General features: G+C 42.4%; 1 protein-coding gene across 1 annotated transcript in view; it reads right to left on the reverse strand.

The window, feature by feature from the left end:
• Nucleotides 1–23,238, reverse strand: part of adamtsl5 (ADAMTS like 5) — a 31,446-nt gene extending 8,208 nt beyond the window's left edge. Inside the window, exons 1-7 of the mRNA XM_071489590.1 lie at nt 22,559–23,238; nt 13,399–13,474; nt 6,647–6,819; nt 5,548–5,608; nt 4,787–4,892; nt 3,619–3,746; nt 343–466 (exon numbers count right to left, since the gene is read on the reverse strand). Coding sequence (XP_071345691.1) covers nt 343–466; nt 3,619–3,746; nt 4,787–4,892; nt 5,548–5,608; nt 6,647–6,819; nt 13,399–13,474; nt 22,559–22,575 — 685 coding nt within the window. The 5' untranslated portion in view covers nt 22,576–23,238. The remainder of the gene's footprint in view (nt 1–342; nt 467–3,618; nt 3,747–4,786; nt 4,893–5,547; nt 5,609–6,646; nt 6,820–13,398; nt 13,475–22,558) is intronic.
• Nucleotides 23,239–23,498: the final 260 nt, after the last annotated feature.

Below are 23,498 nucleotides of genomic sequence, written 5' to 3' on the forward strand. Positions count from 1 at the left end.
GAGTAATTTGGAGCATTGACTTTGGCCTGAGGAACTCTGTGTTCTTCCTGAACCTTTAAGAACTGTAATTTTGGAGAACCTGTCGTTAACTGAAATTCCTCCTGGACGGCAGCCAAATGCTTTTGTTTGGCAAAACTTGTTTCCATGGTTAATGTTCACTTTATCAGAGAACAATGACCTCTTGACTAATCCTGACTGACTAATAACACTTGGGAGGGAAAACAGAAACAGCGCCTGGAATTATCCCAGATCGTGTTGGTCTGAAACTGCTGCAATTGATTCCTTGTGGAGACAATATGATGATTGTGTGTGTGTGTGTGTGTGTGTGTGTGTGTATCCTACCTGTCTCCAGACCGTTGCTCTGGTACACGCTCTTGTGGTGCAGGCAGGTGGTGTTTTGTCCTCCACACACCATGCAGGCGTCCTCCTGCTGCTTTGAACCCAGGATGGAGTCACATCCCGGCTTCTGCACAAAAACACACAACTGTTTAGGAAACAACAGTTTGATCCGGTTAAAGGTCTCTGCTCAAACTTGTCTCTGACAGAGTGTTGACACATTTTCTGATGGGAGCCGTGGCAACTTCTAACCTTTGTGTCTGTTTTGTCTTTGCTGTACAGTCGCCTTAAACCTTTTGCCATGACTCAACTCAACCCACTCTCTCTCCTTATCCTTCTCCTTATTTGCTTCTCTGTGTCAATATATCTGTCTTACAACCATTTACTTTGGGAAAACACAGCAGCTTCGGGCCTCAGAAGGGAGGGCAGGTCATGGAGTTGTCTCTGTAAACGTTAAATGCCAAAGTAAAGAGCACGGACGATGAGCTGGGTGGTTTATGGTGTGATGAGAGTCTTGTTGCTGGATAGATTACAGTGGCTGCTTTCTTCTGTCTCCTTCATCTCCCGCTCTGCAGAGCAAACCAATCAAGGGGGAGGTTCCCAGGCAAGAGAGCAACAATCTGCGGAGAACCTATAATCATCCCCCTAAGCCCCTTAAAAACACACAAAAACACTCCAAGCATTTGTGTGTGCACAACAGGAAATGAATCCTCCATGACAAGGCAGCAGAGAGCACAAGGGCCCCAGTGAGGGAGCGACCACGACCCTGCAAAACACCTGGAAACACACAAGCCTGCAAGCAAAATATAAATGTGATGCTGCTGAGTCTTTGAGTCTGCAGTCAGGGTTCATTGATCTGTTTCAGTTAGTTTTGAGCAGCTGTCATTTTTGGTGATTGGACTAAGACTGAAGCAGTTCCTCAATTCACTGATCAGTCAGCCAAATATTAACTGACAGCCGTGAGTTAAAGTCATCAATCAAGCGAAAATGCATGATTGGTTTGTCGGGAAACCACTTTGACCCAGAACCACAGTATCTCAACAGCTGGACTTCCATTCATGAGCTCCAGAGGAGGAATCCTAATGACTTTAGTGATCCTTTGACTTGTTCTGTAGCGCCACGATGAGGTCGAACTCGTTGGTTTCGACTCAGATATCTTGATAACTGTTGGGGGGATAACAGGAAAAAAATAGAATCACCACCTCGTGGTTGTTGCCTCCACCAACCAGCCATGGTGCAGGAAATATGGTCACAATCTCCCCTTCCTGAGTTATAGTGCTGAATAATGTCCAGAGGTGTTTTTGTGACATTATGATGTCACAGTGAAGTTGACCTTTGACCCTCTGGATGTAAAATGTCATCACTTCATTTTATCAAAGACATTTGAGTTAAATTATGTCGTAATTAGTGTATGAATTTGTAAGTTATTGTGAGGTCACAGTGATCTTGACCTTTGACCTTTGACCACCAAATTGTGTCAACAGCAGGTTAATGTTTGTGAATTATAGCTGTTTACTGTGAAAGTACAGCCTCACAGAGCGGCTGCAGCCTCTTCTGTCTATTTTATATCCATGGTAACTAAGCAAAAAGCAAAACCATATCTGGGTCCCGGACTGTCTGCCAGAGAAAACAAACTATTTGAAGACGTGCCCTGGGCACTGGCAACTTGTGATGAGCAATTTTTTACTATTTTCTCACAATTACATTGATTGTCAGAAGAAAATTAGACAACTGCTTCAACTGAACAAATTTTCAGTTCAAGATTTTGGCAACTAGAATAAAAAAAAACAAACATTAACACTGAAAAATTAGCTAACATATCACACTCACACACACACACATGTGTTCAGCTGTGTGTTCTGCAGTCTGATCTCAGCCTGCAGCTTTCCACACCAGCTGCAGGCTGCATCTGCTTCCTGTTTCAGGCCCTGTGCAGCTCTGACCTTTGCCTGCCCGAGTCCACGGCTCATAAATCCACTAACATCACATGCCACATGTTAGCACAACACACACACACACACACACACACACACACACACATATATAGACATATGTAAACACAGACACACATTAATTCTTTGTCAGCTGTGTAAAAATAGCTTAATATGACTGTGAGTGACCTGTCATGAAGCAGATGTGTCTGCTTAGTATTACGTATGTACGCCATTACCCTGCATGTGCCGCAGGACCTGAGGAACACAAGTTCATTTCCATCTGTGAGAGGGTGAGAGGGGTGAGGAGGGGACAGGCTGGGTGTGGGAGTGGGACTGTGGACTGTGGACTGAGTGGAGCTGTAATGCTAACCGAAGGCTGCAGTCCACACTGATGAGTGCACTCTGGCCCTAACACGCAGCATGGAGTTCACTTCTCCAGAGAGCTCCAGTCAGAGTGGTCAACATCGCTTATACCACAACAGAGCGGGAATGAAGAGAAGGGAGAGAGAGAGAGAGAGAATAACTTCAGCAGAGTCCAGCCTCATTTTAAATCTGCATTAGACCAAAGGTTATGATCCGGGTCCAGAAGTAAAGGTCCTGTTCTGACTGACAGCTGAGGCACCTCCACAGTTTGCATGGACATTAAACTCCTCTGATAAAGTAATCAGTGCCAGAAAATAACAACTGAGCAAGAAACAGGTTCTTGGATAAACAGTCAAAAGTATGAGAAAAGTTAGAGAAAGAGTCAAACACAAATCAAAAGTCAAATTTGGTACAGAGCATCCAATCACAGAGCTTCAAATGTGGTTGTGGTTGCTAAAGTTTATTGTATAAACCTCAGTTAGCCTTTTACAGCTCTATTAATATAAGAATTAATTTTGAAGCTCTGCAAAGGTTTTAGCCTAATTTAGCTCATAGTTTCTGTTTCAGGGTATTTTTACTGTGGTTTGGTTTCAGCACTTTTGTTGGCACTGTCTCCAGCAGCAGCAGGCATATTGTTTTCAACACTACCTGCCCAGCACCAAACAGCAGACAGACACAGTTAGAAACCACCTGAACAATTAGCAGCTGAACAGCCAGATGTTTTCTCAGATGTTGGTGGAGACCAAACAAGAGCAAAAAGGAGAGTGAATAATGGACTTTAGTTCAATAATTATACAAAAACACAGCTCTGTCAGGTAGATAAGCGACCAGTTTACCCAACCAATTATTCAATTACTCATCTGTCAGGACTGTGTGTGGTGGAGCTCTTCTGCCCCCTGTAGGCAGGCTGCTAAATGAATGAATGAATGAGCACCTAATGAATGAATGCAGCAGATAAAAACACACACATATCGTTTCCACTCACCAGGCAGCGTCCGTTGACACAAACCGCTCCAGGCTCCTTGTCGCAGGCTGTGCCATCGAGCACACGGCCGAAGTTGTAGTAGAAGTTGTGACCCAAGGCCAGGCAGCTGAGTTCACAGGGGTTAGAGCCTGGCAGGGAAGACGTTCAGCCAGTGGCTCATTAGTTTATTATGGGAAAATAGGCAAAGGCAGTGGGACAGGGAAGGAGGTGACTGACAAACAGAAAGAGGCAGGAGGTGAACAGGAGGAACAGGGAGAGAGCTGGCAAGTGTCACACAGGTGGGATTAAACCCCCAGCAGGCCTCGTAGTAGACATGGGAGTCATGGCAGCATGGGAAATTTACCACATGACTGTCACCAACACAGTAACTGAGGGGGGAGGGGGCAGGAGAAAACACTCTACCCAGCTGCCATTTTAAGATCTGAGCAACAAAAAGCAATTTTTCTTTGTCAGAGAGGGACAAGGAAACAATTTCATTTACCTGACTCACACTTAATTTGGGTTGTAGATACTTAATACTTGATTTTAACTTTGGAGTCATGAAAAAGCTTTAGTTTTCAGGAAGTGTGTGGATCTGGTTGTGTTAAGTCATTGTTGGAAATGTTAAAAATCAATGAGTGGGACTCATTTATTGAAGTGCAGTGCTCAATGTCAATGTCAATCAATGTGCTTGATTTTCAGTTGATTGGTAATCAAGTACATTGAGTTTTTGCATACTGTAGCTATTGACTGGATTAGTCAAACACTCTCATTTCCAACTGGATGTTTTACATCTGTATTTATGAATTGTTTCTCAATTGAGTTTCCAGGAAATAAAAACAACTCAAAAAAAAAAAAAAAAAAAAACAGTTTTATTTTATTAGAAATGGTAAAAACAGTGTAGATGTCTTGTTGATTTGAATTACACTGGTCCTAGACTCTGGCCTGTTATAACTTGACTCTCAAGTCTTCGTAATCTCTTGATGACTTCAGATAAGAAAAGCTGGCTTGTTTCCACTTGTGATGGTTTTGTACTATGAATAGGTTTTATGCATTCACATCTGTCTTTATGCACCATCAGTAAGATTAGAAGAATTTAACACAGACAAGTCATGTTTTTACCACTGCTGTGAAAACCTTGTATCCTAAGCGACAAGTCTCCAGGAGCAAGAGGTGATTTGTCACTGACCTCCGTGAAAGGTGGTCCACCTGAAGGAGTTTCCAGCCACTAACGGTCTGTCATTGAAGGCAGCGCACTGCATCTCTCTGAAATCCTCAGAACCGGGAGGACACTCCTGCAGACACAGACACAGACACACACACACACACTGTGAGGACGCAGAATTGAATTGTGAGGACATTGTATTAATTCACTGGAGATCAACTTCCTACCTGACCCCAGCTCTTCCCCAAACTCTAACCAAGTCATAATTCTAATCTTAACCCTAAAAACAATGGTTGATGGTGGGAATCAAATTTTTGTTTGTCGCAGTTTGAACAGATTTTTGCAACACAAAACAAGTTAGTATCACAAAGTGCTTCAAAGAGTGAAGTGTCGACACATCGCACAAACTGCCACATGCACACTCATTCAAGCATGCTTAAACACGCTGCTACCCACCTGTGTGTTTTTCCTTTAATCAATATGAGCAACAGTGACTGGCTGTCCAAACACACCCACACACACACTCACAGCGCAGCGTGTGACACACAGCCGCTGACCTCTCAGCACGTTTCCGTTACAACGGCAGGTCTGATACCTGCAGCTCAAAACTCAGGTTAATATGTCAGTAAAATTCCAGATCACACCCTGAAAATCCTCAGGTGCTTAACCCACGCCGAACACACCTGTATGACCAACTGCTGGAGCAAACATAGACCATTGTTCTAAAATGTTTGCATTCAAAGTCAGTTTTTCCTACAGTGTGAAAACCTCTGTGCCGAAATGACCTTGGTGTTGCAGATCTTGTATTGTCTGGGTTCTCCTGCACATGGTCCACCCACTGGGTTCCTGGGACACAGAACAAAGAGATTTATGGGTCAAACAGAAACTATGTGGTGATTGTACAGGTTGCTGTAGTGTCTGGTTGAACACAGCAAATACAGGCACAGATTTAAGTTTATTTAAGTCTCATTATTTCAGGTGTTTTCAATAAAATGGGACTTGAACAGTGTTAGTATTGTGTATAGTCAGTATTGTTTAGAGTGAACACATCTGCAGCTGTATGAAGATGTTCATTTGCATGTTACTATGGATTAAAGTATCTGCAAAATGAATACATGTAAATGTTTAACATTGCAAGAAGGTCTGATTTGCTGTAAAGTGTTGGGATCACTGTTGTGGCAGGAAACATAACTTCTGGATACGTGAAGATATAAACTCTGGATGAAAACTGCTTCAAAGCCATCAACTATTTTCTTTTAAAGGGGCTATACGTGAGTTCTCTCTGCCAGAGGACGTGGTTTCCTCTGGAAACAAAACAAGAGCGTTGCTGTCCACCACTGGAGACAGCTCTAGGAGAGTAAAGGAATAAAGATGGATAGACACTAGACTGGTAAGTGAAAGTAAAACTGGCTATTTAGCAATAGCAGAAACTTACATATAGCACCTTTAAAAAGAGCTATTTGTGAGTCTTGCTAACACTACATAGCTAACGTTAGCATTAACAGCTGTTAGCAGCCTAGATAGTGGAAATGTTGGAAGTTTAATATCCGACTTCATTCCTTGACTCTCCGAGAGCCTTCTCCAGTGGTGGAAACCACTTTTCTTCTACTGAAGTTAGCATGCTAACAAGCTAGCCTCGGCCCGATCGACATCGTCACTTTCCGATACCGAGTCACTGTAGAGACTCAAAATAATGGCATCAAAACAGAGACTGCAATTAAATCCATCAACATGAATGATGGAACAAATGTAAATGAATTTACCAAACATTTTTTTCTTTTGTTGGTTCGTCACTTATTGTTTTCTTTTACAAATCGTTTTCCTTTACTTTGCTTTACTTTCCTTTACTGAGCTGCGTTACCCTGCCCAACATGGTTTATTTACCTGGTGATGCAGGTTCGTGTCCGGACTGAGGCTCCGCCCCCACAGCTGCGGGAGCAGACAGACCAGCCGCTCCACAGCGCCCACTCGTTCCTGAAGTGCAGCTGCCGACGGGCTCGTACCGGACGCTCCGACAAGGCCTCACCGGAAGGACCCCATGCAGAAACCCAGGAGGTCTGAGGCGGGCAGAGAGAGAGAAAGAGAGAGAGTACCGGTTTAATACCAACATCATCATCATCAACTACAAACACAACTTCGTAACTTTGTTACGACATAACAGAAAAAAAGAACAGAGCAAAAACTCACACTGGAGTTGTGGGAGGATGAGTATTGCTGAGTTTCAAACCGAGACAAACACATCAAACAAACTTCTCTTTAAACCACAGTATCTTCTAAATGGAACATTTTTATTTCCAACTAGACAGAGAAAAAACTGTTTAGAAAAAGTGGCATTACCTGCTGAGACTTAGAGGAATTGCACTTTAAGGCAGTTGGACAGCTTGTAGATAAACCTTTAGAGTATTAAAACAACTTTCCTTTGGTACCTCACCTTAACATTAATTTCTTGTAGCACATATTTACAGAAAACAAAGAAAAAAACTGTCTAGAACTGCTTGATTTATTTAAAACTAAAGAGAGAAACAGTGTTGCATTATAACAGTGATGAACAAAACAGTCAGCACTTTGTTGCTGCAGCATCAAAAGCAACATAAGAGTTACTTTCAACATTTTTGTGCAGTTATTAATACCTTTTAAATGTTTCCATCATCACATTGATCCGTTTTTCATCTTCTGCTACTGTTTTTTTTTCTGTTTATATTGTTTTTCTTGGATGAGATGTGCACAGTCAGGTCGTTGTCAGCTGAGAGAGCGAACACTGACTACAGGCTCAACACGGCTCCGCTGTCCTCCGTTATCAATCTGCAGCATCACTCTGCAGTGTCGTCCTGCAATTTCAAAGCTGTCAGGTGGCAACTGGCAACTGTCAGCAGCTCACAATCCGTGTGTGTGTGTGTGTGTGTGTGTGTGTGTGTGTGTGTGTGTGGAGAGCAGAGAGACAGTGTTGGCAGAATGATGGGATATCACTTGTGGAAGTCAGTTGGGGGGAGTTATGTGTGTGACGCCGAACAAAACCCACATTATTTATAGTCATGAATCCAACAGGCAGATAAATCTATTCAAAGACTACATGGTATCAAAAAAAAAAAAAACCTTGTGAGCCTGGTGGATCAGGATCATCAGAGCCAAACAATAAAAGTGATTAGAGAAATCTCAATGGCGCTCCTCAAACACATTCCAGAGTCCCTGCCCTGGAGGAGGACTGAAACTGGCAGCGCTCCCACCGGTTTCTCATACGGGAGCTGCCTCACACACTCTTTTAACTCTTTACACACACGTTCAACAGTCCAGCTGATTTTCTATCAGGCTGAGCTGAAGTCAGAGTCATCTGGAGAAGTAATGGACAAAAGAAGATGGACAAAACACAACTTAATGCAGCTTGTCCTCCTTCCAGACTCCTCCCTCATTAATATGCAGATTTATGCAGCAGGACTGTCCTCTGTCTAACCAGATCATCTACTGTAAAGCAGGAGCAGTGTGGTGCGAGTACGATGTTTCTGTCATGTTGTGTTGCCAATAACAGACTAGACAATAAGCTCAGTTATTTCTCTGATCGACTGATTATTTGTTCAGTCTGTAAAATGACGACAAAATTTATAAATTCGTCTTACAATTTCCCAAAGCCCAAGGTGATGGTGACAGAGAACTTTTTTAAATCAGAGCAACAGTCTAAAGCCCAGAAATATTCAATTAACGTTGAAACAAAACAGAAGAAAAGCAAATCTTCTCATTTGAAGAGCTGGAACTGAAGAATTTTGCCATTTTGTCTTGATAGATTTAAATTTAAATTAAATTCAGTTTTATTTCAATTATTTCAATTTTATTTGTACAGAACCAAATCATGACATTATCTCAAGGCCTTTTACAGAGTGAGGTGAAGATCTTAGTATGTTATAGAGAGGAACCCAACAGTTCCCACAATGAGCAGCACTTGGTGAGTGGATCAACCATCAAAATGTTCTGTCAAGCCACCAATCAATTAATCCACCTATCATTTGTAGGACTGGAACAGACAGATGAAGCTAAAATCATGTGTCACCATGACTGACAAAGATATGACACGGATATAAGGCGAAGCTGAGATGGGAAAAGGATGCAGCAGCCGCCATGACTGAGTGTGATAGGGATAAACATCTGAGACAAGAAGAAGAAGGAGTCGTGAAACAGGTGGTCTGGCCTGATCTCAGCATCATGGAGTCAGTGTGGGATCAACATGAACAGACAGAGACACTGACACAGAAGAGCTGTGGCAGGTTTCTTCAGGGAGCTGGAACCACCAACCTGCAAAGTACCTGAAGAACTGGAGCCAGTTTAAAGGCAAAGGAGGTCACAGCAAACACTGATCTGATTTAGGTTCATGTGAAGTTAAGTGATAATAAGAGACCTTATAAAAAAAGGTAAATTATGAATAAAACAAGTGGCTACTGATGTGTCTACACCTAACATCATTCTATTATATATGTCTGTAGTTGTTGGGTAGTACTGCTGCATCTGAAGTGTTGTGTGTCTCCGGAGGGAGCTGTGTGAAGTCTGATATATGACCTGAAGTGAGTCAGGGTCTCTCTTGTCTCTCCAAGGCTACATTAGCCACTGCTAGCATAACACACCTCAGTCCCTGACTGAACTGGTCTGCAGGCACCAGGTTTTATCAAGGAAGAAGAAGATGTGGAATAAAACAGACGACATCTCTGCTTCTGCTGCATCCTTCTGATCCTTTTTTAATATGGGCTCAAGATTAACTGAGTCTAATGAAAACAACAGACCTTTACTATGTGGCGAGCCATTACACTTCATATATACATCTCTGTGATACAAGGCCAACAGTCAACACCTGGAAACAAACAGATGATTCAACAGGTCGGCTGTTCTCTTGTAGATTTAACTCTTGACGTCAGTCTGACCAAGCAAACATTCATCTTGTATTTCTGTAGTTACAGCAAGTGGAACTGACTGAGGCTTTCTGACTTTGTGACTCAATAGAATTGGTCAGACATGCGCACACACACACACACACACACACACACAGCTGAGAGCAACCTGTGTTACAACTCTCCATCATTTTCCATGGCAGGGTCACCTGAGGTCGCCCTCATTAGTGTTAGCGCCGGTCAAATTAGCGTTGATAACAGTTGGAGATGGGGTGGGCTGGCATTCTAGATTAATGAAAGTGACCTTTGACCTTTACAATACACCCACCCCCCCTCCCTCACATGAACAAGGGGGGAAAAAAAATCTCCTCATGTTTGAAAAGCAAAGTGCATCCAGTCAGAGAGACTTCAAGGTGAAGGTAAAGAGTCAGACTAGAGTCGCTACGTTTCCCATCATGCCTCTTGTCTGTCAGCAGACCAGCTCCCCCAGTCTGCACAGACAGTCTGCAGCTGACAGACATGGCTGGAAAAACTTGACAGCTGGTGAAGACAGAGACCACGTTTACATGAGCAATCACAATAATGACCTCATTATCTCATGCTATATGTCCTTTATATGATTTTTAGTTTTGTGTTGTTGTTGTTGTTGAATTTGTAAAAAGTCATATGGACCAAAGAACAAGTGTTTTCTGGAGGATCCACTAATTTTAAAAATCATTTCTTAACATTTTTTAAAAGCTGGACAGAAACTTTTCAAACATTTTTGAAAATTTCTCATAAACTTCTGAACCATCTTGAATTTAACTAATCTGCCACATGTTTCACATGATTGTGTGAGGGCGACTTTACTGTTTTAAATATTTCAATAACACTGCTGATATGATAAAAATGTTTCCATAATTTATAGTGAAGAATATAAATATGTTTTTTGGAGAATAAAAGGAACTTTTCACATATAATATAGTGTAAAATTATATAAAATTAATTAATTATCTAATTAAATAAAAAATGAAATAAGTCCATAAATCTGAACACACTTTCAATGTCAACTTTTAACTGAATTTTCGTGCTTGGTGTTCAAGACACATTTTGGTCGGTGCTGCCTCTTTGTGTATTTTCTTGCAGATCTTCCAAATCTTTAGGAGCTCAACAATCAATCAGTTCAACAAAGAGTTAAAGAAGCACTAGTACTAGTAGAACTATTACTACTAGTAGTAGTATTTCTAGTGCTGGTACTGCTGTTGCTTTTTTCTATGGTGGCCCTGAGAGCTCAACACACTGAAACTTAAGAAAACACAGGCAATCAGAAAACATCTTCACCAAATTTACAACACATGCATTGCAGTGTGTTTGTGAATATTGTGGATTGGTTGTGTTGTGAATATTTGCTGCACATGTTGTCAAATTAGATCTTTTCTGAACTTGCGTGTGTTTTTTTAAGCTGCCGTGTGTTGAGCTCTCAGGGCCACCGTATTTTCCTCTGTTTAAAAGGTTTTTGGGGAGTTTTTTCTTATCTAAACCAACAGGCTAAGGATGGAGGGTGTCATACGTTACACACTGTTAACTGATTTGACTTGACTACAGTTGCATTTATATACAATAAGAGCAATAACATGACTATACTGTAGATTGTAAACACAATTCTTTGACTTCAAGGAGAAATACACCCGTAGTTTGACAGAGTTACAACCACCTCTCAGTCCAGTGTTTTGCATTTCCTGATCCATTTGTTCTGTTTGTCCTGTTCTCATCTTTAACTGACACGTTGACAGCAGAATCGCTGCCAGTGCAGCTGCAGTGATGACTGAGTGCAGAAAATCTTCCAGCAATCTGTTTTATCTGAAACAGCTCCTCAAAATCACATGATTTTGTTTTCTTCAGAGTTTCGTTCAAAGGACACTGGTGTGTTTCTGACTTACTGTTTTACCTAAAAACAGGAAAAGATAAACGGATCTCGAGTGTGTTGACCCTCCACTACATTCCTGTGTTTGCTATGACAGAGCGGGCTGGAGTGAAGCCTATCTCTGTCTATGTCTGGTTATTCCAGCCGGGCCTGGGGGAAGGTTTGGGGGGTGTCTGCCTAACAACAAGACAAACAGTGATGAAAGATGGACGGCTGTGGTCGGAGGAGAAAATGCAGCGCAGCAGCAATCAGAGCATGGAGGGACCAAGAGGATGCCGGCTCACAGGAACGCCACCATGTCCATCAGAAGACAAACACGCCGCCGCTGCAAAAACAATCTAATCAGCACGCTCCCTGACCTCAGCGATCAGCGGACCCCTCACGTCTGATGCTGGTCAATTGGTTTATTATCTAAATGAGCAGGATTTTCCTCTGTGGAACCTGAGAGCAGAATTTTCTCCACACAAATTATCTTAATCACAACATTTAACTCTGTCAAATATAAGAAGAAGAAGAGGTGAAGGCAGAAAGAGTGGGGAGGCTGTGGGAAAGGGCCCCGGGCCCCAGCAGGTTAGGACGAGGCCTACAAGGCTCTGTGGGTAAATGTAGCGTGGTGCCACTTGTGGAAACACTGACACCCGGCTATTAGCTTTGTATATTTGCACAACACAACACAAAGGTTGACATTGTGATTGCTGAAGGACCTGCTGTGTACAACTGAACACTCAGAGGTCTGTTATAACAATTCAAATTCACATTGGTTAAACCTCCATTAAACTTTAATTAAATATTATTAAACAAATATTCTCATTTTAACAATGAACTAAACGACAGTGTGAGATATGAAAGACTGTCCTCAGCGATGAACCAAAAATTACATCCAATTCTGCAGCTCTATGGAGCTTTTAAGCCTCTTTTGGATGTTATGCTATTGTAATTATTAATTAATTTAGTGTTTCCCAACCTGTGGGCCGGGGCCTACTGATGGGCCACAAGTAGGCTTACAAATCATTTGCAAAACAGTCCAAGTTTGGCAAAAAGATGTTAATAGCAAAAAATAAAATAATGTTTTTAATTTTTTTTAAATGAAATGATCTCTAAAAAACTATGAAAATGTTTTTTAAAAATCGTTTAATTGATTTTTTTCCCCCTCGTTTTAAGGCTTTTAAGGCTCTTGAGAGAATCAAGAGACAGATGGTGAATCAACAAGTGATCTCTCCCCTGTCAAACAAAAAGGAAAACTGAGCTCCCTGCTTTCAGGTCCGTCCTGAATGTTCATGTTGTTTTCATTAAAATAAAAAGTGCTCTGAGGAGACATTATCTGGCCTCTGTATTGTTGTGGGATCAGATGTGGGCCAGCAACATTTTTGAGATTTTCAAGTGGACCATGAATTGGAAAAGGTTGGAAACCGCTGTGTTAATTGATTAGTTTTAGTAATTTTTCAATAAATAAATAAATGAATAAATACAATTCTCAGGTTCTAGGATTTGTCATGTTCATTTGAGTTTTGGTCTTTTTGGTCAAGACATTTGAAGATGGCACCTCAGATTTTGTGAAGCTGTGACTGGAATTTATTTTTACAATTTTTTGACATTTCATACAGCAAAAATTCAGCAGGTAAATCAAGAAAGAAAATAGTCCATAGTTGCTGCCAAAGTTTGTTTCAGTTTAAAAATGACTTTGAGCAATATTAGACAATCTGGTGGTTGGCTAATTAAACAGTTCCCACTGCAGAGGGCTACGTCATTTAAAAGAAGCTGTGGTTGAGAATCAGTCCAGGGTCAGTATAGTAAAAGGTTTGAGCGGAGACATTTGTGTGGAGGCCGTGCACTGACTTGTGTTGACATGGGCTGGTTGGACTTACACTCTGCGGGGAGGACGGGCAGACGGGAGCGAGCAGCAGCAGGACAAAGGTCAGGGCCTGGCACAGAGTCAGCTTCCTGGAGACATGGAGAGAAACAACCGCCGTCAGTCGCACGGTGACATCACCCTCGTTGTTTCTCACATTACATACACATGAACACACAAACACAGAGCTGAAGATGTAGAAGCTGTAGCTGCAGAGCTGTCTGGGAAGCGGAAGGGGACGAAAAGCGAGGAAACAGAGAGAAAGACGCGACTGACACTTCAAACAGCAGAGGTCTTTAGGTCATTGATAATATCCACAAATAAGCTGCCATGCTACTGCGAACCCCTGCGGGCAGGAGCCAAGGTCAGGAATGCCCCCCCATCCAGCAAGTATCATTAATTCCCCCTGCCCAGTGCCCCCACCCACCCTGACAGTGTCTTATTAACTCCCTCATGACCCTCCCCCACCCCCCATCACCTCCTGTCCAACTGTTGACCCCTTACATAAAATGATGCTAAGTGCACAACAGTTTTTATTATTTCCAGATACAAACACACGCGACACTAAACAAAGACATTGACAAAACATCCTCCAACTCCCCGTCCCTGCAAACTCGACAACTCTCGGGTTTCAATAATGTCTGGCTGCACAGTATGAGTTGGTAAAGACTGAGCCACCAGCGGATCAGTGGTGAGGACTGATCTGATCACAGTTCTGCACAGTGACGGACACCGGTGCAGTCACTCGTACAGTGCCTGGAAATGGTTTCCAGAGGTGTGCAGGTAACAATAAAACAAAGAATCAGTTTGACAGTCGAACACTTCAGCCTTCCTGGAACACATACCCAGCTCTGATAGCAGACTCTGATCTACTGCTGCACTTGACTTTATTTTGAGACCAAACAGCAGCATGTTTTTGCACATCCAGACTGTGTCAAAAGCAACTCTAAGCTCTAGTATCAACACAGTGAGCCGCTTCTGAGCTGCTACCAGATAAGACCTCCGCTGAGCCTTGTGTTGAGTGTCTATTGTGTTTGTTTTACTCGCTGCCTCATCTCCGTCTTTAGCTCTGGGCAAACACGACGAGGCAACTGTGAGCTGCAGATTCTCCGTCTGTTTCTGCCTCTGACTCATCAAAGGACAAGTGCTTTTTCTGAGAAGTGCCGGTGATTCTTGGAAAGCCCCTCTCTTTGACTGTTTCCTGGCACTGCTTCGCCGACAGTCACAGTGTGTCTGACGTTTAAAGCTCTGTTTTGTGATGGCAATGTGTCATTTTTACTATCGCACTTCAAAGAAAAGATATTTGAAAAGCTACACTGACTTAATGGTCTCTATTTCCTTCGCCCTGCCCTCCTCTCTCATGTCCTCCATCAGCATCCAGACATCTATCTCTTCTCGGCCTCTTGTGTCTCTCTTATCTCTCCCTGAGCCATAAACACAGAGCTGGTCCAAAGCTTTTGGGATTGACTTTTGGCTCAGTCCCAGGTCAGTAGCTGCCCTGTCCAATTAAACGATACACATCTCCCTCACACTCGGTTGCACAGCCCTTCCCTTCAGAGACCCGAGCTCCCATCCTGGCCTTACATGGGGAAATTCACATCAGAGAAACAATGAAGGTCACACTGACCAAAAACAGCAGAGAACACATAATCGTGACCGATGTAACAGCCTCTCTGCTTTGTGTGACCTTGGTGCGTTGGCTTTAACATCTTACAAAATCTAACACTCTTGCTCATCATTTTCAAACGCAGACTTCAGAACACAGTGTCTGGATGTATTTTCTCCACAACTGTCATCCACAGAGCTTCGTTCATTATGTTTCCAGCCTGTGGTAACGCAGCTGAAGTCCAGATTGAGTTAAAAAGTCTGCACTCCTTCACCTCATCATGAGAGTGTAACTTTGACAGAACAAAATCCAGATTCAGTGTTTAGTGCGATGGACCAACACACTCCTATAAATTATGTTTATATATCACTACATTATGAAGCGCTTTGGTTCAGGTTAGGGACAGATTGTTGGTTTTGGTTAAATGATAATAAACACGTTTCTCATGTCACTGTGAACGTTTTCCGTATAAATATCCGACCTTTCCTGACCTTAACGAAATGCTGTGAGAGTCCAAACACAACCATCTGTGAACACTTTACTGATGCGTATTTGTGACTTGCCAAATACATTAAATAACAACATTTCCTCATTACGTTAACAGACAAAGACGCAATTATGTTTCCCTAAAAATATATTTGCTGTTGCAGCTTAGTTGTCTGTAAATGTAATTTCTAAAAGACGGTTGGATTATACACCTCAAACAAGTTTCAAGAGTCTGCTCATTCATTTTCTCATTGTACTGGAATAAATAAAAAAAAACTAATGGTCGTCTGGAGAGGCAGAAGAAAATGCTATAAATTTTCTCAAGCACATCTGGATATTTTACTAAAAAGTCAGCTGTGATGTCAAATATTTCTTAACATGATTTTTTAGAAAATGTATCAAATTTGAAAATTGGACAAGAGATTGTCAAGATACGTTTTGGGATTAATAAAAACTGTTTATATCTTTATAAAATATAGATTATTGTTTAATCTGTGGCTCCACTCAGCTCTACAGTGCATTTTAGCATCTTTCAGCTCATTGTTTTGGTTTTACAGCTGGTATCTTTTTCAAGTTGGTGCAGCTGGTGAACATAGTGGATCATTCAGCAGCTGAAGAGCCAGTTATTTTCCCTCAGGACCTGGTGGAGACCAAACACCGAGCTAAAAGACACTGGACTCCAAATGAACATTCCTGTGTCTGCAGGATATGTAAATAAATAAGAATATGCAAATATGTAAATAAATATTCACTTCATACAATGACGTTATATTTGATCTGATGAAAAATCAGGACAACTACTTTTTTACTACTTCTATGAAAACAAAAAGGTGAATTGTTTTCACAGGAGACCAGCGCTGACTGTTTTATGTGAGTGTTCAACATCAGTGGTGAAGAGCAGGGTTTAGATTCTATAAAAACAAAGTCCTACATGTGAATGCTGTGGACTGAATTCATCCACAAACATGGAGTCACTTCTCTCAGTTTCACTGGATGTTTGGCTTCAGTTTTTGAACAGGAAAAGACAGCAGCACTGACTGGTTGGCCCCCTCACTACAGGGGCCCTTACAGAGGTGAGCAGGGGTCAGCCCGCCTCCTCCTGCACTCATTAAGACTATAGCAGCACATTAGTGAATAGCTCTGGGGCAGGGAGAGGGAAAGGGCTTTAATCAATATGAGACCAGTTGTTTATTTTGACTGACATTAGTCGCTCTTATGAAAAAAAACACCAGCCACACCCAACACTAACAACACTAAACTACTCTAATTATTAAACAAATACCACTCAGTCTTCTCAATGAGCTTTCACCTGAATATGGCTGCATCATAAATAAACAGTTTAGTGCGAACGAATCGTTTAAATCTAAATTCTAATGATCTTATTGATGCAGGTTGGTGAATAAATTGTGTAGGATGAAAAGTTACATTGGACATTAACAGAGAACAGTTATAAATAAATGAGTTGAACTCAAATAGGGCTGAACAATTCATGGAAATCATCATCAGATGTAAGGGAACGTGCAATTTTGTACAAAAATTAATTCAGCCTTTTTTTCAGTGATATAAAATTCAGAAATGACCATTCCCACTATAATCGTGACTCATTGCAATCTTTGTCAGAATAATCACAAAATGATTTTTCTTTTTATATTGTTCAGCCCTAAACTCAACTAGAATAACACTAAACACGTACGATCTAATAACACTAACAATCACTAAAAATAACTTGTCAATTAATCACTGAGTAATATTTTTAGTCATTCTTTCAAACATGAGGATTTTCTGTTGGATTCAGATTTTTATTATTAAAAATGGAATTTAGGGTTTTGGACTCTTCACCAGTTAAAATGAACAAACCTGAAAATGTCACCTTGCTCTAAAAATTTTTTTTTATAATAAAAATCAGCAGATTAATCGATAATGAAGATAATCATTTGTTTCCTGTATGTCATATTTTTCCCACCAACCTGTTTGACTTTCAACTCTAAGGTTGTGTTTTGAGTCCTGTGTGTATCTCATAAAATAGTTTAAAGGTTTGAGTAAAAACGCTGTGAAACTTTAACCCTTTAAGTCTTTAACCATCTATTGATCTACAGTGATTATTCCATTAATGATTATTCTATAGACAGAATATTAATGGACAACAATTGTGACATTTTTTGTGTCATTTTTTCAAGCAAACATTGAAAAAATTATTGATCAAATGTTTAATTGATTAATTGATGACATAGTTTTTTCTTATTCCTTAACATTGGTTTTGAACAATGCAGCTGTTTTTATCCTGTTCATGTGTAATTTGATGCAGATATTGACTAAGAATTTCTAAACATTTTCTTTTTATTACAGTAACATTTTTTTAAGTAAATGTAATATTATAAATGTAATAATTAGAGGATTAGAAGATTTAAGGGCACCTTGGCAGCTTTGGCAGCAGCAAACAGTACTGAAACTCAGTCCTCATTCAGACCGTCAGACAGGTGACATAACCTCCACCTCGCTTCACCAGCAGAGGTGAAACATGCTGCGCTCTCCCCACCCTCGTTTATAATTCCTCTGTAACGTGACTGAACTCACACACCTTTCCTTAAACACACCCTGACAGGTAGCTCTCATGTTCCCACCCTGCACAAATAAACAACAGCCCCACGCTGTTATCACGCAGCTACATTGAAGCTATTATGCGGCGCTGGTTGGAGTGCACGGCAGGTGAGAATGTGTCCTCTGACCTCCGGGAAGGTGCGAGTCATGTCAACGCCGGAGACACCTGACTGAAGACCTCTGCTCCTTTAGTTTCTTCGTGTGGGATCTCGGTCTAAGTGTTTCTGTATGGTGACCTATAGGCGTTCTTTTTACAATTGTCTGCACACCCACAGAGTTTGGAAAAGCAATACGTCTTCCAACCGGGGGCCAGTCTTGACCTTTGACCCACCGAGAGATTTAGCTGTGACCCACCCAGAATTTGGGAGAGCCTGCTGGAGGGTCTGATGGTTATATGGAGCACGCTGCTGAATGAATTGACACAACCTTTAACAGATGTTCAGTCTGAAGGCTCTGAGGTCAGCTCTGACCCCTGGATCTGTATTGACTATGAATGAGGCAGCAACAATCGAGCCCACGGTGGCCTCAGTGGGCATACATTAACAAAACGAGCCTCTCTGAACACAAGTGGAAAGTCTTTGTGCCTCAGCAGCTGCTTCACTTGAAGATGTAGTAAAACATTTTAGGGAAAAGAAATTAAATACAATTGTATGTTTGGACAAAACAGCCAGAGACGGTTGAGGTAAATCACTAAACAAAAGACAAAAGTTGGTATCGTGTTGTTGGTTTTGCTGTTGCCATAAAGTCTAGACCCAGCCTCTTGCTCAACTATGGTCCCTTCCCTTCCCTTCCCTTCCCCTCGCTTCGCTTCACTTCACTTGCTCCTTCCACGACAGGGAGAACAAACTTGGTACACCGTCATACCTCAGGGATTATGAGATTATCTTTTCACAGCCACTCTGACTGAAGCAGAGCCTCTCAGGTCATCTACAGTCATGGTCTCACAACAGGAGAAACATGAGGACATTCATGCAAGTGACAAAAAATAACAAACATGATGAACTCAAACATTTTTTAACATCAAAAGGCAGAGACACGTGAGGATAATCACCTCTTCTCGTGGCTTCAACAATGAGTGTCTGGAAAATTAGACTCTCTGCCAACCCTTTAAATTTACACCCAAACACATTACACCTCACTCTTAAACTAAATAGAAACTATTTTCTTCAACCTGCAAATGTACCCACAGGATTGGGAGTCAGGTTTCAGTCTCCATCAGTTTCATAATTACAGGTAAAAAACACTAATGGCCCAGTGGCAGAAATCCCAGATCTGGATCGCCACCAAAACCAAATCAATTGTTCCTTGGCGCGAAGCCGATGTGTCCATCAAATTTCATGGAAATTCTTTCAGGGGGTTTTAAAACATAACCCTGACAGACAAAGAAAGACACTAAACGGGTAAAAACACAACCCTAATCCTCCTTGGTTTTAAAGATTTCAAACAGCACAAGTGCAAGTTTTTCATTGGGTTCGTGCAGAGAGACACAAACACCGAGCAGTAAAGTCTTATCTGACTGAACCTTGAAACTAGACTATGTCCACCAGTGAGATCACTGTCTGACTTCACTGTTTTCTTTCACAGAGAACAGGGGTCAGCGTGCACCAGAGAATTAAGACCAGGGCCTGGTTTAAAGTAACCTGGAGACAGTATGTGGATGAGTTCAGTGTTGTACTGGGAGCTCACAAGGTCCTCAGAATGAGATAGAACTGTGGTTTTCACCATGTGTTAGCCGTCTGTTGCTTTGAAAGTTGTGGAATTGCTGGTTTTGTATTGTTGGGGTTTTGTTCGTAAATACACCTTTGATTGGATTACTAACTGGAATCACTCCAGGACTTAGACAAAGGTGGATGTGATCCCTCTACAAAAGACTGCCACAGGGACAGAACAGAGCAACATGGTCTGTTTCTTACCTCTTCATTTGTACCACGACAAGAACAATCACATGACGACGCAACCAAAGTCACAAAATGTGCTAAATGTACCTATAAACAGTTGCATAGCAACCAGGAAATATGCTTTTTGCATTTCCTCTCAACTGGGAGATGCCAATGTGTCTGCAGACCCTGTCGCTGTTAACTACCACTCTCAGCCCTTCACATTCTTCAAAATGAATAAATCCACCAACCATAGTTTTCACCTCTGCGCCTGTGTAGGTTTTGTATGAAGGAAGATTGTGGGATGTTGGTAAGAAACCTGTGACTGCAAGTTTTCCACAAGGTCAGAGCAGAACTGCACCTTTTGAATACAAAGGTTTGTAGCTGGTGCATAACTGTACCCTTTACCGGAAGTTACCCTCCATTTGTACCAATAAAAGTACAATTATTTACCCCAAGTGACAAAAATGTCCAGATGTACCTTTAGACATTGTACAACTCCAACTTAAGTTGTGGGAGCTTCAAGGTTCAGATGGAAAATGAGACTGTGGATATAAAGGGAAGTTACTATGACCAGGGATGCACTGCTCTGGGATCCTTGATCGTTATCAGCACAGCCTCATGAAATAATGCAGTGGGCCATTTCTTCCCTACGTAAACATGATGGTATGCAGATTGTAAATATGAGAAAGAGAGAGCACTATTATCAGATTAGGACTCTGTATCTCCAGACAGCCTGGATTGGTCCCTAATTACAAATCCCAAGGTGCATTTTCATATGAAACATCCAATCACAGAGCTTAAAATTCTGTTACTTGTTCCGCTAACACCCACAGCCACTGTAGATTACACTTTGTAGAAACCTGGTGAAACACTCGGCAACTTAAGTCAATTCTCTTTCAGATTCTGATTCAGTTCTTGATGAATTTGGCAGCTGTGGTGCAGCGTTTTGTCTCCAACTGAAACAACTGAAGCACATTCAGTTTAACACAGCGCTGTTTCATGCCTGTGATTGGCTTCTTCTCCAACAGCGCCTCAGGCTTATCACAGTATTTAGAGTGATAACCAAAATGACAGAAAGTGTTGGAATGATTTTTACCTTACGTCCACCATTTCTCCAGTGACTGTAGCTTCAGTTCAGGCTGAGTTGGTACAAATTTGGACTTTAAAAAACTCTGTTCTTACTGTATAGTGGATCAGAGGCTGTGTGCACATCTGGGGTCTATTAAAGTATGTGCCTGTGATGGTACATCTGTAAAAAATGAACATTTCCCTACAAAAATGTACTACCTCAACTTTGACTGTGTAAAATAAAAGCAATTTTCTAATTAGAAAATAGCAGAAAATATAAGTTTGGATAACTTTCTGGCTTTCATTGTTTATTAGAGGTAGACTCTTCACAGAGAGTCATTTTAAATACTGATGTCCTTCTCTAGTGTTAAAGTCCACATCCACAGGGAGGAAAACAATTGAAATTCCTCCCCGCAGGAGAAAGTGACATCACTGCGTGTAACACCAAATTAGAGTCCTCGTTTTGAAGCTATACGCTCAGTGCTCTGCGGTAAGTAGATTAAAGTGTTCATGGGGCTGGTGGCTCCTTCCCAAACAAACATTCCTCCCAAGAGATATCAGAGGGACAGACAAGGAGCCCGGAGCCAAAGCTTTCTCCTCCTGCAGAGCAGTCAGGCTGACAGACAGCCGACACATTTCTCCTGACAACATCAAATCAAATGCAGCCCACAAAAGGGAAACTCACAATTGAACATCTTGAGTGCAGAGTGTGGAAACGTCACTACATGGAAACGAGGACCGGGAGAGGCAAATTTAAATTTATGATATTAAGAACTAGATGTAGAAACTTTATGCACAGTTGCAAAGATTCACACCCTCTGCAGCCTCCTGTGTTTGTGCTGTCTGGTGCAGGGATGGGATTAGATCAAATATGAGCAGGGTATTTATAGCCGGTGACATTTAAGAGATAAAGGTGGTGTAGAAGGATGGGTGGAATGTAGAGGCAGGAGTTGCAATAATGGCAGATATGGCTGGAGGATTACCTCACCCACTGGCAGGAAGTAGCCCACAGCAGCCTGGATATGACTTCTGCCCCCAGGGAAAACGCACACGCTCCACAGGCGACTACAGGATTAACTGAGCTGCTTCAAGTCAAGTTTCATTGATGGAAAAGTCAAATAAATACTCTGACCAAAGGCTGACTGCAAACCTGAACCCAGATCAACTGAGGGACAGTGTGTGAAGCCACAACATGAAGCACTTCTTCCTGCAGCTCCTGTGATGGAGTGAGCCACAGAGCAAACAGCTTTCAAAAAAAACTCAACTGTCCCTGGAATTTATCACCTCCCATCCTTCACTGTACTGCAAGGACATTTCAAGGCTTTGCAGCTCCTTGCAAGCAAAATAACTGAAGGTAAATATTTAAAGCCAGCGCATATTTCTCCACTGAAATGCAACTCAATCAGAGAACAAACAGAAAAAACAAAAACTCAGCCTGCCTCTGGAATTTATCACCTCCCATCAAGGCTGAAAACTTCTAACGAACCCCACTGATTGAGTTCTCATGCAGCCCTTCCTGCAGGAAGCCCAAGCTTTACCTGGTCAGTGGCGACATGGTCGAGCCGTGTGGCTGGGTTCAGGTGTGTCACAGGTGCAGCTTCGCTCCCGTATCACGGCGTGCAGCGCCGCGGCTCGCAGGCACAGCGCGTCCCCGCTGCAGGCTGCTCCTCAGAGCCAGCGCCGTCCATGTCCGGCTCTCCTGGGGGGTCTGCCCACTCCTCCTTCCTCTTTTAGGGACACTTTAAAGTAATTTCCTCTTTTCTGTCTCTCTCTCAGCTGCAGAACTTCTCCATCCAAACAGCTGCGTTACTCAGTTCCCACAACACATCACATCACTGCCGTGGACACGCAAAGTGTAAAAAAAAAAAAAAAAGACGCGCATTCAGGTGCAAAAGTCAATGAAGGGAAGTTGTTTCTTCTGTGTCTCTGCTTCACGTCAGGAACCATCTGCTGCGCTTCACATCCCACTTCTTCCAAACACACCAACAGGGTCTGAGTCTCACTGTCGCCTCCGGGCAGGTGGCTCCGTGCTGCGGGCTGTGGGAGCGGGTCGCTGCGGTACCTGCGTCCTCCCCCCGGTCTCCTCAGTCCGGCCGGGTCCGAGGTGCCACCAGGGTCCAGCAGAAGAGCCCGGCGAGCGGCGGAGTCACCGGCGGCTGTGTGAGCGCTGTGCGGGAGTGCGCTCTCTCTCTCTCTCTCTCTCTCTCTCTCTCTCTCTCTCTCTCTCCTCTCTCTCTCTCTCTCTCTCTCTCTCTCTCTCTCCCTCTCTCTCTCTCCCTCTCTCTCTCTCTCTCCCTCTCTCTCCCTCTCTCTCTCTCTCTCTCCCTCTCTCCCTCTCTCTCTCTCTCTCTCTCTCTCCCTCTCTCTCTCTCTCTCTCTCTCTCTCCCTCTCTCCCCCTCTCCCTCTCTCTCTCTCTCCCTCTCTCTCTCTCTCCCTCTCTCCCTCTCTCTCTCTCTCTCTCTCTCTCCCTCTCTCCC

This window comes from Trachinotus anak, unplaced genomic scaffold (genome assembly GCF_046630095.1).
Source record: "Trachinotus anak isolate AG129_WGS33_773 ecotype Australia unplaced genomic scaffold, CSIRO_AGI_Tana_v1 ptg000011l, whole genome shotgun sequence".
Taxonomy (NCBI): Eukaryota; Metazoa; Chordata; class Actinopteri; order Carangiformes; family Carangidae; genus Trachinotus; species Trachinotus anak.